The sequence below is a fragment of the Dermacentor albipictus genome, chromosome 2 (genome assembly GCF_038994185.2).
Source record: "Dermacentor albipictus isolate Rhodes 1998 colony chromosome 2, USDA_Dalb.pri_finalv2, whole genome shotgun sequence".
Taxonomy (NCBI): domain Eukaryota; kingdom Metazoa; phylum Arthropoda; class Arachnida; order Ixodida; family Ixodidae; genus Dermacentor; species Dermacentor albipictus.
Genome location: NC_091822.1, coordinates 175,744,072 through 175,759,630, shown reverse-complemented (window position 1 = coordinate 175,759,630; position 15,559 = coordinate 175,744,072). Strand labels below are relative to the sequence as shown.

Here is a 15,559-nt window from a genome sequence, read left to right as displayed (position 1 = left end):
CGGCTGGATCCAGCTGCAAGAAATGCCAGCTGTAATTCAGCTGGAAGAGGTTCCAGCTAGAATCTCCAGCCCGGACTGTGGGTATACACCCAAGTAACCACGGATATCCAGGCGACGTCCGACGGACGTCCTTTCTGGATATTCGGGATGTCCGTGGGACGTCCATGAATATCCGACGTACGTCCGAGGGACGTCCCTGGGGCATCCAAAGGTAATCGCTTTGGCGTCCGTAGTACGTCCGACGCGGACATCCATCATGGATATTCAGGGGACGTTCAGTATATATATATATGTATATGTGTGTGTGTGTGTGTGCGTGTGTGCCCGGGGATATTCCAGATATACACATACCTTGAAGCAACAATAGCGGCTGGGACATCCAAGCACCCGACCATTAAATATATTACATTGGTCGAGTGCTTGAATGCATTCTTGTTTTAAAAAAACAAGAAATGAACCTACACCAACTTCCAAATACAATTAAACTTTTATTGTCACTTCATACATATACATATAAAGACCAAAAAGCAGATATTTATTTATTTATTCAAAAGAACCTTACAGGCCTTATGGCAGGGCATAAAGTAATTAAGGGGGGCATATTAAACAGTAAAGATATAAAACGTTCAAATTTCCAAGAGGAACAGTGCCAGAAAGAGATTACCGTGTTACACAATATTGAAGGCACTAGGAATACAAAGCAATATCTGAAGGCACATGAACACTTGTTACTGTTAACAGACCAAAGGAATACCGTTTCTGAAAATGATATACAACATGGCAAAAATGCACGATAACATACACTAGATTTGTCACTCGTGAATGGTATTAAATGGGAAAAGCATGAGTAACTGAGAGCTGAACGTGTCGGGATTAGATATGGAGGCTGTGTTATCAGGGAGGTCATTCCAGAGACGAATGACACGTGGTAGTGCAGATGAATTAAATGCATTTGTTTTAGCGTATGTGCGCATGAAACTGAACTGATTATGTAATCTGCGTGAAAAAGAGTGTGGTATTTGTAGTTGTAACCGGGTTCGTTTATTAGTGTAAATATATTTGTGGAATAAGCAGAGAAGAGCGATGTTGCGGCGGACATCTAATGGCAGCAACAGTAGGTCTAGTCTAATTTGTGTAATGCTTGAGTTTCTACTGTAGTTATGGGATATGAACCGGGCTGCTCTGTTTTGTATCATTTCCGTCATATTTATTAGGTAATTTTGATGAGGGGACCAAATTGGGGAGGCAAATTCTAACTGTGGCAAAATGAATGTGTGGAAAGCGAGTTTTCGAATGTTTGGCAGGGCATTTCGCAAGTTGTGCCGTAGATAGCCAAGAGAATGCGATGCTTTGGTGTATGTAGAAGTGATGTGTGGGGTCCATGAAAGATTCTCTGCAAGAACACCAAGGTACTTATATGATGAAGTGTGGGAAAACATAGTGTTATTAAGATGATATGAATTTTTAGAACTTACACATTTTCGGCTGAAGCACATCACCTCGCACTTTGTACAGTTTAGTGTCATGAGCCATTTGTTACACCAGTTAGCGATAAGGTTAAGATCTGCTTGAAGTTCGTCAGTCGTGTGAATAGGACGGTAGATTATGCAGTCATCGAAAAAAAGGCGCATGCAGGAAGTAATCTGGGCGGGTAAGTCGTTAATGGAGATTGAGAAGAGTAAGGGGCCGAGGACGCTGCCTTGTGGCACACCAGAGCTAACAGAAGGCGGGGAAGAGAAATTGTTAACAACAGTAAACTGCTCTCGAAAAGAAAGTGTAGCGTATTAGCCGGACGCCAGGGTGGAACAGACAACGTCTATTGATGCCGTGCCCTTTTTATAGGGTGATGGACATGTGATCTGCTGACTGATGCTTGCGTGGCCAATAAGCGATTATCATGAAAATGTAGTATGACACGCGATATCAATATACAATATTCCTTTCCCCTAAGATTCGTTACACAATTGCAAAATGTCTGGTTAGTCATCAATGCCATAACGTGCGATAGGCCGTCTAACGTGTGTTGATCTTCGCGTCTCGACCGGGTCTTGGGTAGCTTGGCCCGGTCTTGCCCCTGCGGCTGCTTCCGTGCTGACTGGCAGCTGTTGTGGTCGTCTGGCTGTAGGAGGCAGCCTGACGTGGTAGTCTGCACTTGAGACTGGATCGGCTTCGAGCCTCGTCCAGGCGCTCCTCAACTGGTTCCGGTGCCTGTGATGGCGTTCGCCGTTGTCCAACTGGACGATGTACGACACCAGGCCTCGCACTGCCACAACCCTGACCGCCTTCCACCTTGGACCTGGACAGAAGCTTTTAGCATAGACCGCGTTACCGACATGGAACCTCTGGAATCTCCGGTCGTTGCGGTTCCGGCACGTATTCAATTCTGCCGGAGATTTCCCCGTGACCGAATGCGGCGTCGTGTGCTGTTTAAACAGGAACCGTGAAATCTTGCACTGCGTTGAACCTTCCTGTTGCTTCTTTAACTTCTCTTACCATTCTCTCCACCCTACCATTACTGGCGGGATTGTAAGGAGCAGTGAAAATAGCACGCACACCATTGCACTTTAAAAACGTTTGCAACTCCGAGCTAGTGAATGCTGTGCCATTATCCGAAACGATAACGTCTGGCACACCGTGTGTCGCAAACATCTTCCTTAAGCTGGTGACGACAGCTGTAGCTTTCATGGATGACATGATTTCGACCTCAGCCCAGTTGCTGTACGCGTCTACCACGATTAAAAATACTTCTCCATTAACTGGACCAGCGAAATCAATGTGTAGGCGACTCCAAGGTTGATCTGGATTGATCCAAAAATGCACTGGAACCTTGGGATCACTTTGCCGGTTACTCTGACATGGCTGACAGTGTCGTACAAACTCTTCAATTTCGTGGTCCAATTTCGGCCACCACATGAGCCCTCTAGCTGACGCTTTCATAGCACTCATCCCAGGGTGATTTGCATGTAGGAGTTGAAGCACACTTTCTCTTGCTGCGTGAGGAATTACAACGCGATTCCCCCACAGTATGCAATCACGATGCAACGACAACTCCGTCTTCCTCACCTCGTAAGGCGCGAACTTGCTGTCCAGTTGTGTTGACGGCCAGCCACTAAGGATCCAGTCCTTTACCATGGACAATACTTTGTCCTTGATCAGCGCAGCGATGTCTGCCGCCTGCAGCGGTGCGCACTCGACTGCTTCCAACAGGAGCACGTCCCCAGGTAGCTGTGGCTCGTCTTCGTCTCCCGGAGCTGGCAGACAACTGAGTGCGTCTGCGTTGAAGTTTTCTTGGCCTCGCCTGTACTGAAGGCTGTAGTTATACGCAGACAAACACAAAATCCAACGGAGCATTCTGGGCTCCAACGGAGCCCAGAATGCTGAAAAAAAGAGAGCAAAAAGACATGAATTAGCATTACTAAACTGCGAAAGCAACAGAAATGACATGAAGGAATTAATCTTGACTACATCACTTGAATAGCACTCATATCCCTGCCACACGGGCACATAAAATGACATTAACTGGGTAATGCCTTAAACTTTAATGTAATTTGCGGGGTGCCACACGGACATGCTTAATGGTATTCAAGCTTAAATGCCATTCGCAACGTAGTGCGTTCTCGTAACTCACTTTGCCGTCGAATGCGTACTCTGGTTCCCAATGTCTCCCCAATCTGACGTGACTAAACGAACTATTAGTGAAGAACAATTAATATATTCTTGACTTTCTTTAAAAAATAGCTCTCTCTTGCGGCGTAGTGAGTTCTTACAATTATTGAAACTCACTTGGCCATCGAATGCGTACTCTCATTTACAATGTTCCCGCCGTGGCTGCAGTGACCATATCCTCACGATATTAAACTTGTAGATCAAAACAACTAATACATTCTTCACTTTTTTAAAAGGAGCTTTTTATTTTCGTAGAGATCAGCAGGCGATCTTGGTGCTACTCACGGCCACAGCTCTAATCGTGAGCGCATTAGCCAGGAGAAGCTGTTCGATTGCACAGCGGCGGCTACTTGCCTTGTTGGCCTCATACTGAAGCCTTCGAATTTCTCAACGATGCTCGACTCGAAGCACGTATGTCAGAACAAACTGGAGCACACGGTCACATTTTTCAGGATCGCTGCTTGGGAGCTTTGAAGCTGTGAGCGCTATTTTTCCAATTTCAATGCTTTGGCTATGCTATGGATTGGCCGTCGAGCTAGCTTTGGCTTCAAACAGTTTACGGCTGGGTGTAACAATGACATTCCAGAAGTAAACTACATACAATATGCCAATTAATTAAACATCTGCTCCCTAGATGACTGTTTTTTATTGTATTACGATTTAATAATAATAGATAATAATAATAATATTTGAGGTTTTACGTGCCAAAACCACTTTCTGATTATGAGGCACGCCGTAGTGGAGGACTCCGAAAATTTTGACCACCTCGGGTTCTTTAACGTGCACCTAAATCTAAGCACACGGGTGTTTTCGCATTTCGCCCTGCAAACAAACTTGACCATTCCACTGCATCTATCGCCATCGCAAAGCTTAATGTCATTAAGTATGCGCATGTAGCAGCGACCGAAATATAATGGCATTAAGAAACTTAGGTCTTAAACATTTAATGCCATTAACCTCGCCCGTGTGGCACAGGTATAACACCTGCGATTAAGACATATGCAGCAATGGAATTATAACAAATTTCCCATGCCAGGGTAACCTGACAAGCTTACGCACATTCCTTAATGGCCAACATTTAACATCAGAAAGCTGTGAAACCACATAAACATCAATGGTACAAGAAGAAAATGGCTTATCATAGAAGTTTTCCTTCACCATGAATTCGCGACCAATGATGCAAGGTGCTTGTGTAGCTCTAAAGTGTGCGAAACTATCTACAATCACGACAGAGCCATCTATTATGCAGCAGTTATCAGGAACATCTACACTGAGGATGAAGCTAGCAAACGTGGCCTGTTTGTACTGGGGTGGTGCACAGGTACCTAGGAGAGGCCCATCTGAATGTTCTTTTGTAAATTTAATCGCGTTCAGTGATGGAAAGGTTGCCGCCCCCTTTCCCTCTCGCTCCTTTAAGCGGTTGTACAGCTGGGCAAGTGGAGTCTTGTGACTTTTTAGAAGCCGCTTGAGGTACTGCATATTATTTTCAAAAGGAAATGCGCTGAACATGTCCAGTGGTCCGTGCTTGCGTACATCATTTGCAACATGTAATGCACAGTGAACATTGTAGGAAACCTGGTCATTTCCATACAATCTTGCAAAAGTTTTAACAAAGTACTTAAGAAGAGACTCGGCATAATCAGTATGCTGCTGGCACAGGCTAGGACTTGCCAGAATGTACACTGCACAGTGCAGCGAAAGAAAGTTCATGTAAAGATCAGGAGGTAGAACAGGCATGAGTACTACAGGCCCAGTGTAGAGAAGTAGTAGTCTGAATTCTGTGGCCTTCCAACGCTCAGCCTCTGCTACACTTCTAGGTTTGCGGGAAAATTCTTTAGGTACATTAGGAGCTAAAGATAGGTTTAAGTCAGACAACCGTCTGCGTTCTGCAGGTCCGAGACGGACCTCTAAACGGCCACCTAACCAAGTACTAAGCAACTTTTTCATAATGCCCAAACATAAAAGGTGCATGTAGTCGAGGGGTGCAGAGGCGACACAGTCTATGGGAAGCGACATCAAAACTGAGGTGCCTAGGTGATGGTCAGGGTCAGTCTGACGCCTGAATGAATCATCGGTGCGCAAAGTGGAGGACCTCGCTGGAAAGCTGAGTCGGTTGTTGCTGTATGTGCCCTCTACTGTGCACTTTGGGCACCCAGAATATCCAGTGTGTCCTTTAATTTGAAAAACAAATGACCGTGCTGGTGCATCTAAAACAAAACAAGTTGACGAAACCTTAATTACCCGGTGCTCAAAAACCATCCCATGCGAAAGAAGCTGCTGCAGCTCACTGACAAGGGGGCTCAGAAAATCATTCGCTGAAACAGGCTTTGAAGGCCCAGCAAAAATGCCCACTACAAAGGGTGAAACTCTGCCATGCTCACCAATCATGCACTGTATTGGCCACAACTGCATGTTAGAACTCTTAGAAATTGGCAGTCCGTCAATATTAAACAACAAAGAAACATGGCTGCCCTTAAAACATGCTTCCGACAAGGCATTTTCTAGACTGCACTGCAAGCCAAAGTGACAGTATTGCCCAGGAGCCATGTCAGTTAAAGCAGGTGCACGTTGTGTACCCCTGGGCGTGGAGAGCAAAGTGCGAGCGTCACTTGGGAGAGATGAGGGGTCAAAGCTACTCGTCTTGAGCATCTTTAGCAGTGATGTGACCGCTGTATGCGTAACATTTTCCTTAATAGCCCAACTGCGCAGTCGTTCAGCAAAGTCAGAGGGCACCGATGAAGAGTCCGCGGTAGCTAAATCAAATGTAGGCTCCGGGGTCCTGCTAACCAGAGAACCCACACTCACTTGTGTGTACACCTCTCCTAAGGGATCCTGTTGTGACGCTCTCACAGGCGAGCCAAGTGAACCATCCGAAGAGTCGCTTAGAGTGGATCCATCAAGGAAGCAAGGTACATTGTCCGTAGTGCGCGCAGTGTCACAACCAGCGGCCTGAGTCGCAAGGCACACAAATGTTTGCAGGTACAGCACGACCACACGTGTTAACACATGCGTGAGTAGTACATGCGCCACTGCACATTTCTGCACTTGCGACTTCTCGAGCCGTTGACTGCTGGCTGCCGGTGCGAGATCCAAAGTCCTTGAATAGCATCTTTGTCTCCAGCGACGCTCTCTTTCGCGTATAAGGCTTCTCCTTAAGCCTAGGCATGTTGGCACCTGTGCAGAAAGCACATTTCAATACCCAAACGAATTAAAAAAGAAATAAGATGTAGCTGTCATACCTTATTAGCTGCAGGAGCAGGAGACTTTGGCAGGCACGGAAAGTGACAAACGAATCAACACACGTCCGCTGTTCCGCTGCCCTTGAAACAATCGCACAATGAAAGACGCCGTGACAACAATGGCTTGGCTTGGATTGGATCACTGCAAGGCTTCTGCTTTGCAAAGGGCCTATAACGCATCAACGTGCATCTACGCAAACTTAAATAAATTTGAAAGTATTTTATTATTACACAGTGAAATATTTACTTATTTTGGAAATATTCGTTGTTCGATTTTCGCGTTTTGTGTTTCTGCTAAGGCTTTTGGCACTTTAAGGGCAGAAAATTATAGCCTCTGAGATTACTGTTACTACATGGCGGCTGTGACGTACTGTAGCTTTCGTATACTCGCTTTCAGCGCACGCGGGCACCAAAAGCATAGCCTTTGAGATTTGTTTTTGTTGCCTGGCGAGGGCCAATGCTCCGTCGCGCACAAGCGATAGTGCCATCGCCAGCACCATGAGTGATATATATATATATATATATATATATATATATATATATATATATATATATATATATATATATATATATATATATATATATAAAGAACTTGAGTGGTGCTACAAGGTAAACAGAACAAGTATTTAATTTCGACAGTTTCGATCGGTGGACCGATCTTCATCAGGGTTTACAAAAAAATGGCAGTTCGGCCGTGGTAGGGAAGACACCAGACCGGGTACCCGGTCGTTCTTACATACATCAAACCGAGAGGAACAGTTGTGACAGTGATTGATTTTCGGCGCCTTGGCAGATTTACAGCGGCCTTTGGCAGCTATGCAGGGCAGTTAGAGGAAGGCGGAGTCACATGTATGTAGAGCAAGGAGGTAAGTGAGGAAAAAAAAGAAAACGGAAAGAAAAAGAAAAAAGCACACAGGAGGAGGGAGACGTAAGACGGAGAGGGAGGGGGGCGGGAAGTAGCGGCAGCTAGGTGCCCGTGCGCCCGAGGCAAGGAGGGAGAAAGCGGTCGCTCCGCAGCTCCAGTGCGTGGGCTGCCGTTGTAGCGGGAGCGGGTGGCGGGGGGCACAATAGAGAAGGGGCCCAGACGGAAGACAGAAGAGCGGCAACTTGTAGAAAGAAACACAGTGTCACAGTACAAATATACAAGGCACGGCCCGTTCCGGCAGCTTTGTGGTCCAGCTACGGTGTGACAAAAAGAAAAAAAAAATAGTTCCAAAAATGCATGGGATTCGCAACGCAAGTGCGCCCATGGGCTTAGATTTAGGGCGTCGAGTTAAATAGCCTCCTTGTGGTCCAGTTTTTGAACGTTGTTTAACAGACAACTGACATCAAGTCAGCACGTGCGTATTTCAGGAAGGGCAATAGGTCACTTAGAATGACACTTCAGTGGCAGGGTCCAGGAAACTGAATTTATTGGTTTTCCGCTCGCCCCCTTGAGGCGTATGCGGAGGGGTGAGTAAGCAGTGAATAGCCAGCGTCTCAATTTTATAGTACATAGCATGTATTCGCGTTTCCCATGCACTTTCACGGCATATCTCGGAGGCACGTCATCCGCCCCGGACTCTCATTAATTCCTTTAGTGTACATTCCAAATTTATGGATGAAAAAAGATTCTCTCTGCTCGCGTGCACGGGTGTGTTGGAAACCAGATTGCAAGAGCACAACGCTCACGCGTTCAAAGTAGTGATCTGGCAGCCGAACGTGCCTGGAGAAGGGTGCAATTGGGGAGACTTTTCACATGCGCGCGGTGATTGTTAAACCGTAGGCGGAAAGGGATCTCTGTTTGGCCGATATATTCCTGCTTACACACCTCGCATCGAATTTTGTACACGACGTTACTGGAATCACAGTCAAGATTTTCGGTAATTTTATATACGAAGGGCGAGTTCGATGCTTCAGCCGTGTCTGCTGTTGTCATGTGACGGCATACCTTGCAACGAGGTTTCCCACACGGTCGACAGCCCTCGGGCGTGTTTGACTTCTGTGTCCTCGCCCTGACTAACAAATCCCTTAAATTTTTGTTTCTTCTATACACAACCCGAGGCGGCTGCTTGAAGATAGTAGCGAGTCGGATGGCATTGACCCGCGGAGCACCGGTGGTGTATGTGAGGACCAAGTTTGGATCTGATTGTGTATTGGTATTGCTAACCTTTTCTCCCATTATCTGTGCTCGATCTAAGCTGCGGGCGCGTTCAATGGCATCGTCTACTATTTTTGGAGGATATTTTTGGCGTATGAGAGCAGATTTCAGTTCCTCCGCGTGTCGCTCAAATTGTGCAGATTGGGAACAGACTCTTCTGTATCTGTGGGCCTGGGAGTAGGGAATGCCTATATTGCAGTGATGGGGGTGGCTACTATAAAAATGCAGATATTGCCGACGATCTGTTGGCTTTTTGTATAGGGACGTGGAAATGCGACCGCCACTCAGTGACAGAGTGACGTCGAGGAAGTGAATACTATTTTGGGAGAAGTTGTGCGTAAAGCAGATTGACGGGTGCAGAGAATTGAAATTGGAAATGAAGTCTAAGAGACTTTGTTCATTGTCGGCCCACACAAAGAAAATGTCATCCAGGAATAGCTTATAAAATATTGGTTTTACGGCCGAGTTTGCGAGGAAGGGTATTTCTAAAGATGCCATAAAGATATTTGCATAATTTGGCGCCATCTTCGTTCCCATGGCGGTTCCACTGATTTGCAAATAATGCTTGTCCTCGAACTCAAAGTGATTATATTTCAGTACTAGATTTAAAAGAGTCGCAACTGTGTCTTTATCTAATTGTCTAGGTTGGCTGGAGCCAGCGTAAGCTGAAACTACGGAAGCTATGCCCTCGGCGTGAGGTATGAATTGGTGTACAAAGATGCGACATCCAGTGACCAAGTAACCCCCCGCCGGTACCGTCAGGTTTGATACCTCCCGAAGGAAATGATTTGTCTTTAATGTACGAGGGAAATGAAGATGGGATGTCCTTAATGAGACTGTCAATAAAGCTGGATATTTTCTCAGTCACTGTTCCATCACTGGAAACGATAGGCCGACCGGGATTGTTTATTTTGTGGATTTTGGGTAGTAGGTAGAAACGGCCGGGGCCAGAGTTTCTTGGTATCAATGCTTTGAGCGTCTTATCGGTTATCTGCCCTGCCTTGCGCAGAGTGGTTAGGGCGTCCTTTATTTCGCTTTCAAATTTCTGGGTAGGATTGCTTGGGAGTTCTCTGTAAAATTTAGAGTTTCCCAGTTGACGGAAACCTTCGGCTATGTAAACATTCCGGTCAAGTACCACCACTGCACCACCCTTGTCCGCTGGCTTAATGACAATTGTCTGATCATCACGTAGAGTTCGCAGTGCCTGCTCTTCCTCTTTTGAGAGGTTGCTGCGGATGGGACGATGCATCTCGTACTCTTTTATAATGTCTTTTTGAACCGCACAAATATACATGTCCAAGTATTTGTCGCGTGCCTCGCCAGGTGTCCATGATTTTTCGGAGAGTTCAGGTAGCTGGTCAAGACACCCTTCTGTAGTTTTTCGATCATAAAAGTACTCCCGGCCGTAGTCGCAAATTTCTCGCGAAGTCATCCAAATCTTGAAACAATTGAAACTCGTTCATCCTTCCTGACGCCGGACAATAAGTTAGACCTTTCGAAAGGAGATTTAGTTGCGCACTCGACAATGGGCTACTCGACAAGTTTATGACATTTGAGGCGTTGCCCACCGTCTCGTGCTTTTTTCCACTGATTACTTCAGAACAATCGGTCGCCTCGGAGTCAGGGTTTTGGCTTTGAGAATCAGCTCTGATGGCCGTTGGGTATTATCACGCTCCCGTTTCTTTCTTTGTTGTTCTTGGACATTGAAATTTTTCCTTCCCTCGTACTTTATCAGTTCCAGCGCTTGCAATTCAGTGAGCTTTGACTGACACAACAGAAGCTGCTCCTCGTTTTTAAGTTGCGATGCTCTACGCACACTATGTTGTGCCACCAGACGAGTGAGCCCAAGCGAGCTAGGCCTCCCGTAGTATAACCGTATATCCCGTATATATATATATATATATATATATATATATATATATATATATATATATATATATATATATATATATACACACGGAATCATACCTCATACACAAGTTTAATTGCCTACACCCGACAGGAATTAATTTGGCACGCGGCAACTCAGAATCTTTAAAAGCTGTAACTTAAATCTGAAACTCTCATATCATCAACCAATACACAAAACACATTAGGCCACCAGCCAACTTTAATTCTTAACCTCATCTACTCTTCCATTTCGAAAAAAATTTTTCCTGCCTACTACTCAATTTAATGTACTATTTCAGGTTTTTACGTCTATACCAACTGTACGATCCCCTTCTTCCATGTACACTTGCCCCCGCCCGCTTCTGCGTGCGTTACCCTCCTGTTTGTTATACCGGTTTCGGCCCCCCTCTCCCTTCCCTCCCCCCTTTTTTTATCTTTTTTTTTCTTGAAACCCCCTCGACAACACATTCGGAAGTCAATATGCCTTTTTCGGCGCCTCAACCCAGAGTATCGCCATCTCTGGATGCCGCCGTAACGACACCTACGTTAAGCGCGTGGGGCAGTGCCCCTTGAAAGACCATGCCGCTGCCTGCAGTCACACCATACATTGCACCGCAGACTCCTCGTCGCCACCTTAACTATTTCAAAATTACTCGGCGTATTACTACTATGCTACTCAAGTCACTTTCAGGAGGAATGAACGTTTATTTTAAGAAACAGCGAGAAAGTGTCCTTTCTTCGCCCTAGGTGGGCGGCTCTCTCAGTCCAGAAAGCCGTTGGCTAATGCTGCAGCCCGGGCCCGGTCCACCAGACTTCGCTGATCGTCCAGGCTCTGCGCCTTTAACATTGCCTACTCATGTTTTTTTTCTTGTGTGTGTGTGTGTGTGGCCGTTCTAATGCCTCAAAAACATGCCGCCAACGACCCCCCTGAATACCTCCTAACCTTTCGCATCCCCAACACGCTCCCAAGCCCCCGTATTTCTTAAAGATCTCATTTTTCTCTTTCTTTTTCTTTCACTACCCCCCTTTTTTTGCGCCGCCCATTACCCCACCCCCCTTTCCCCCTTTTTCCCCTTTTTTCTGCTTCTATTTCTTTTCTTTTCTCCCCGCGTGCCCACTCTCACGCTCTCATCCTCTCCTCTTGAGAATGAAGCTCACAGACGTCGGACGACAGCGCTTGTTTCCTCTTGTAATCTCTCTCTTTAAAACCAGCCGCCAGCGACAACTTCCGCATGTGACGTCACTGCACTAACCCTTTAAAACTAACACGCCGACGATGACGAGGCCGCCTTTGACGAAGATAGGTCCTCCTGTAGAAACGTTGGCCAGCCTGTCTGAGGTACGTTATCCCTGTTTACAAACTTTATACCACTATATATATATATATATATATATATATATATATATATATATATATATATATATATATATATATATATATATATATATGTATGTATGTAGCGCTTCTTTTTTTTCTGTGCGCTTGCTACCTTTGTACGCGTAGATATTTACTTCGTCTGTCCCGGCGCCCAATTCAAACCTGAGCTCGGAGCGTGGTCGGCGCGGTCACTTAATTTGAAGTTTGCCAGAGCATGGTAAGTGCATCTATGCTTAGTGGTCCTTATATTAATATTTATGCAAAGCGCTGCCGTTATTTGTACTATTTATTACCCTTCGTTGATGGGCTAGCCGGCGCACGTGCGTCTATCCTTTGTAGCCTTGCATGTCACCGGGTGGGGGGCTCATGTCTTTGAGCAAATAAATTATTATTATTTAACCTGTCGCGCTGCAGCTAATCCGCCTTGACAACGATTAGCGTGCATGTGGCCCGGCCTGTCTGGGATGGTGTAGAGCGATAGCTGAAATAGTGTACCTTTTTTTTTAAATGTATAGTTGGGTTTTTTGTTTTAATATGCGCATGGTGGCATCATTTCAGATGTATGCAATTGTGGAGTTTACTGCTACAGAGGAAGTGGAGGTTGTGCCTTGCACGTGGGTAAATGGTGACAAATGTCTGTGGCCAAAAGTGCCATCAGATAGAGCCACAAGAATGGTTCGACGCGCAGCAAAACCAGATGCGGGATTCCTCTCATATGATGCGCTCGTGAAAGGTGTATTCCGTGAGTATTCCCTTGACTATTATGTGTACGTACTGTCACTATAAATTCAAACGCCATTTACGAAGTTATATTGCATTAATTGCTTTGTTCGGTTTACAAATTTACCTGCATATGTGCATGCCAGTGGGTTATTTCACTCTAAAATTTTTACTTTGAACTGCTCCATGCATGTTTAGAAACAGCCTCCAAAGCCATTGCACGTAGCAGTCGTTGTCATCACTTTACTGTCCGCGCTTCAATTAATTTATGTTGATGGTATACATGTGATCGTGTGCATAGTTTCGGCCTTTTAACTATTGTCAATGCACTATACCTCAGACACATATGAAGATGGCCGTGCAAAGTTGGAAGAGGCCCGGTTCAGGTCCGATTTATCGGAATCTGATGGCGGTGGAAAGCGGAAGAGAATTAGACCTTTGCGCTACAGTTCGGAATCTGATTCCGATGATGACCTTCCGCGCGCCCCCTTGCAGCTTTCCATGCAGCACAAGACACGTAAGACTTTTGTTTTCGTATTTTACCTTGGTCAAGTTGCTACTTTCAGTGGCACTAGTGTGTGGAAAAGTGATTGCCAGGTGGTGCACTACATAAGGATCCAGTAACATGAGTAACTTAGAAAATTTTAAATGGTGGCCCTGAGCTTATAAAATTCGCATATTTTTTGTTGGCAGACCATTTGGTGGTTGTTTTCAATGTGAGGTTTCATTGGTTTTGTTCAGCTTGCAGAGTCCCAAAAAAGCGCAGAATGGAGCCTCTGCAAGGAAATTCAGAGATGACGTCACTGCCAGGTAGCATATCAGCTCATTGCCAGCTAGGTGTCGTTTGATTGCACTGACCCTCTCTTTCTGCAGGTTATAGTCGGGAGACACCCGCTCTTCCTTTCGAAAATCGGAATGAGGACGAAGTCGGCCTAATTAGGGATTGTGTGGCTGTGGCTGAGGTGGCGCAACAGTCCCAAGGTAAAAAGGTTTTCCCAATTTCATGTCATTTTGTTCTGTCTTGCTTGCACACGTTCAGAACCGAGTTGCATAACAAACACTGCAGCTATTATTGCAGGAGCTGAGAGTCAGCAGCATTTGGATGCCAGCCCCAGTGCCAATTGTAATATTCACTTTGCCTATTTCTCACAGTTCCAACACACTTTTGGGGTGCTTGCTCATTAATCGCTGTGTTGCACTTTCCAGGTTGTCGACAAACCTCGGGGACAGCCCTGAGCTGTGCTGGTAAGTTTTCGAACAGCAGTACTCTGGCTTACTTTACTTGTTTAATGCTGTTTTCCCTCTTACAGAGTTTCAGCGGCGGGTTATAAACAGTTTAAATATCGTGAGGCACAATCAGGCTGAAATTATACAGATGCTGACAGTAGCCCTACAAAGAAATAGTCCTCCAGGTGCAGAAACTTCAAACACTCCTGAGCCAGTGCTGCGCTGCCCACTGGACAGTGTGCGAGAAGTCCTTGATTTCAATGAAGAACTGACTGAAGGAAAAAGTGAAGCTCTGGTATGGTTCAGTAAGACATTTCGTTTCAGATGCTAGCGTCTCGGTTTTGCTGAATATTTGCATATGTACAACCTGTTTCCAAAAAGTGTGCCAGTGAATGACCAACTTTGCTCCACTTGTTTCAGTGCATACAATTTTCGTCTTGTTTTGCATTCACAGATACATGTGCTCAGTGGCCCTGGCATTTGCATCTGTGTAAACCCATTTCACTGCCACACCGACATCTCAGAAGATATGCTATGTACTTGCATGTTAGCTGAGAGTTACATACATATCCTAAATTTCTTCCAGGTTCTGGACCTTATGGGCTATGGAACAAGAACCCTGAACACAACTATTAAGTCAATGATGGCTTATATAATGAGTGATCAGGCTGCGTCGGAATTTAGTATGGACGGCCGCAAAGGCAAGGTTCGATTTAGGGACCTGAAGCTCGTCAAAGTTCTGTTCTGTAAGTGTACATCTTCACATCTGGTAGAAATTGACTGTTTCTTGAAACTTAAGGCGCGCCCATTTCTTTTAGCGGCTGCTCGGCGGACACGCCACCACAAAGACTGCACGGTAGACGACGTGCTCTACCACATAAAGGAGTGGCTGCGCAGGGCAAAAGAAAGGTGTGCAGCCACTGCTAAGAAAGACTGAAAGTGTATGTGAAATGGTTTTCTTGAGTAAACATTTGGCAGCTAGAGGTTGAAGCTAACGCTTAAAATGGAGTTTAATTATTACTTGTCTGTTTATTTCAGTTGATGTACAGAAACCAGACGCTACTTCCGTGCAGGACCATGATGGTGCTTAATTAGCTTACAAAAGTGGAAAATAAAGTCTTGTTGAATTGTTAAATGTTTTCCTTGATTTTTACTAAAGCTTTACTAGACCTGTTTGGCTGCACATAGTGATTGAGGATTCAAAATGAAACAGAATAAGAATTCTCCACTTGTAGCATGCAATTGTATAATTATATGCAAATTTGAACACAGGAAACTACTTCCTGTTTTAAGAAAAAA

The 15,559-nt window shown here is 45.3% G+C and overlaps 1 protein-coding gene and 2 long non-coding RNA genes across 4 annotated transcripts; 2 read left to right on the top strand and 1 right to left on the bottom strand.

The window, feature by feature from the left end:
* Window positions 1-468: 468 nt before the first annotated feature.
* Window positions 469-7,037, bottom strand: LOC139056317 (uncharacterized). The gene is made up of 2 exons (XR_011512283.1): window positions 6,906-7,037; window positions 469-6,840 (listed from the first exon to the last, which is right to left on the bottom strand). It is a non-coding gene; the product is annotated as an uncharacterized lncRNA (long non-coding RNA).
* A 5,109-nt stretch (window positions 7,038-12,146) lies between these two features.
* On the top strand, window positions 12,147-13,887 carry LOC139055625 (uncharacterized). Of its 2 annotated transcripts, none has more exons than XR_011511893.1 (4): window positions 12,147-12,274; window positions 12,872-13,055; window positions 13,374-13,550; window positions 13,775-13,887. It is a non-coding gene; the product is annotated as an uncharacterized lncRNA (long non-coding RNA). The 2 variants fall into 2 exon arrangements; XR_011511892.1 differs by lacking the exon at window positions 12,147-12,274 and adding an exon at window positions 12,451-12,530.
* A 401-nt stretch (window positions 13,888-14,288) lies between these two features.
* LOC139055624 (uncharacterized) lies at window positions 14,289-15,329 on the top strand. The gene is made up of 4 exons (XM_070533157.1): window positions 14,289-14,555; window positions 14,847-15,006; window positions 15,079-15,201; window positions 15,299-15,329. The coding sequence occupies exons 1-3, from the start codon at window positions 14,409-14,411 to the stop codon at window positions 15,195-15,197; spliced, it is 426 nt and encodes a 141-aa protein (XP_070389258.1). The 5' UTR covers window positions 14,289-14,408; the 3' UTR covers window positions 15,198-15,201; window positions 15,299-15,329.
* The last annotated feature ends 230 nt before the right edge of the window (window positions 15,330-15,559 follow it).

Coding starts and splice junctions, on each gene's coding strand:
- LOC139055624 (XM_070533157.1), top strand. CDS start 14,409: ATGCTGACAGTAGCCCTACAAAGAAATAGTCCTCCAGGTGCAGAAACT. Junction 14,556..14,846: donor AAGGAAAAAGTGAAGCTCTG/GTATGGTTCAGT, acceptor AATTTCTTCCAG/GTTCTGGACCTTATGGGCTA. Junction 15,007..15,078: donor GCTCGTCAAAGTTCTGTTCT/GTAAGTGTACAT, acceptor CATTTCTTTTAG/CGGCTGCTCGGCGGACACGC.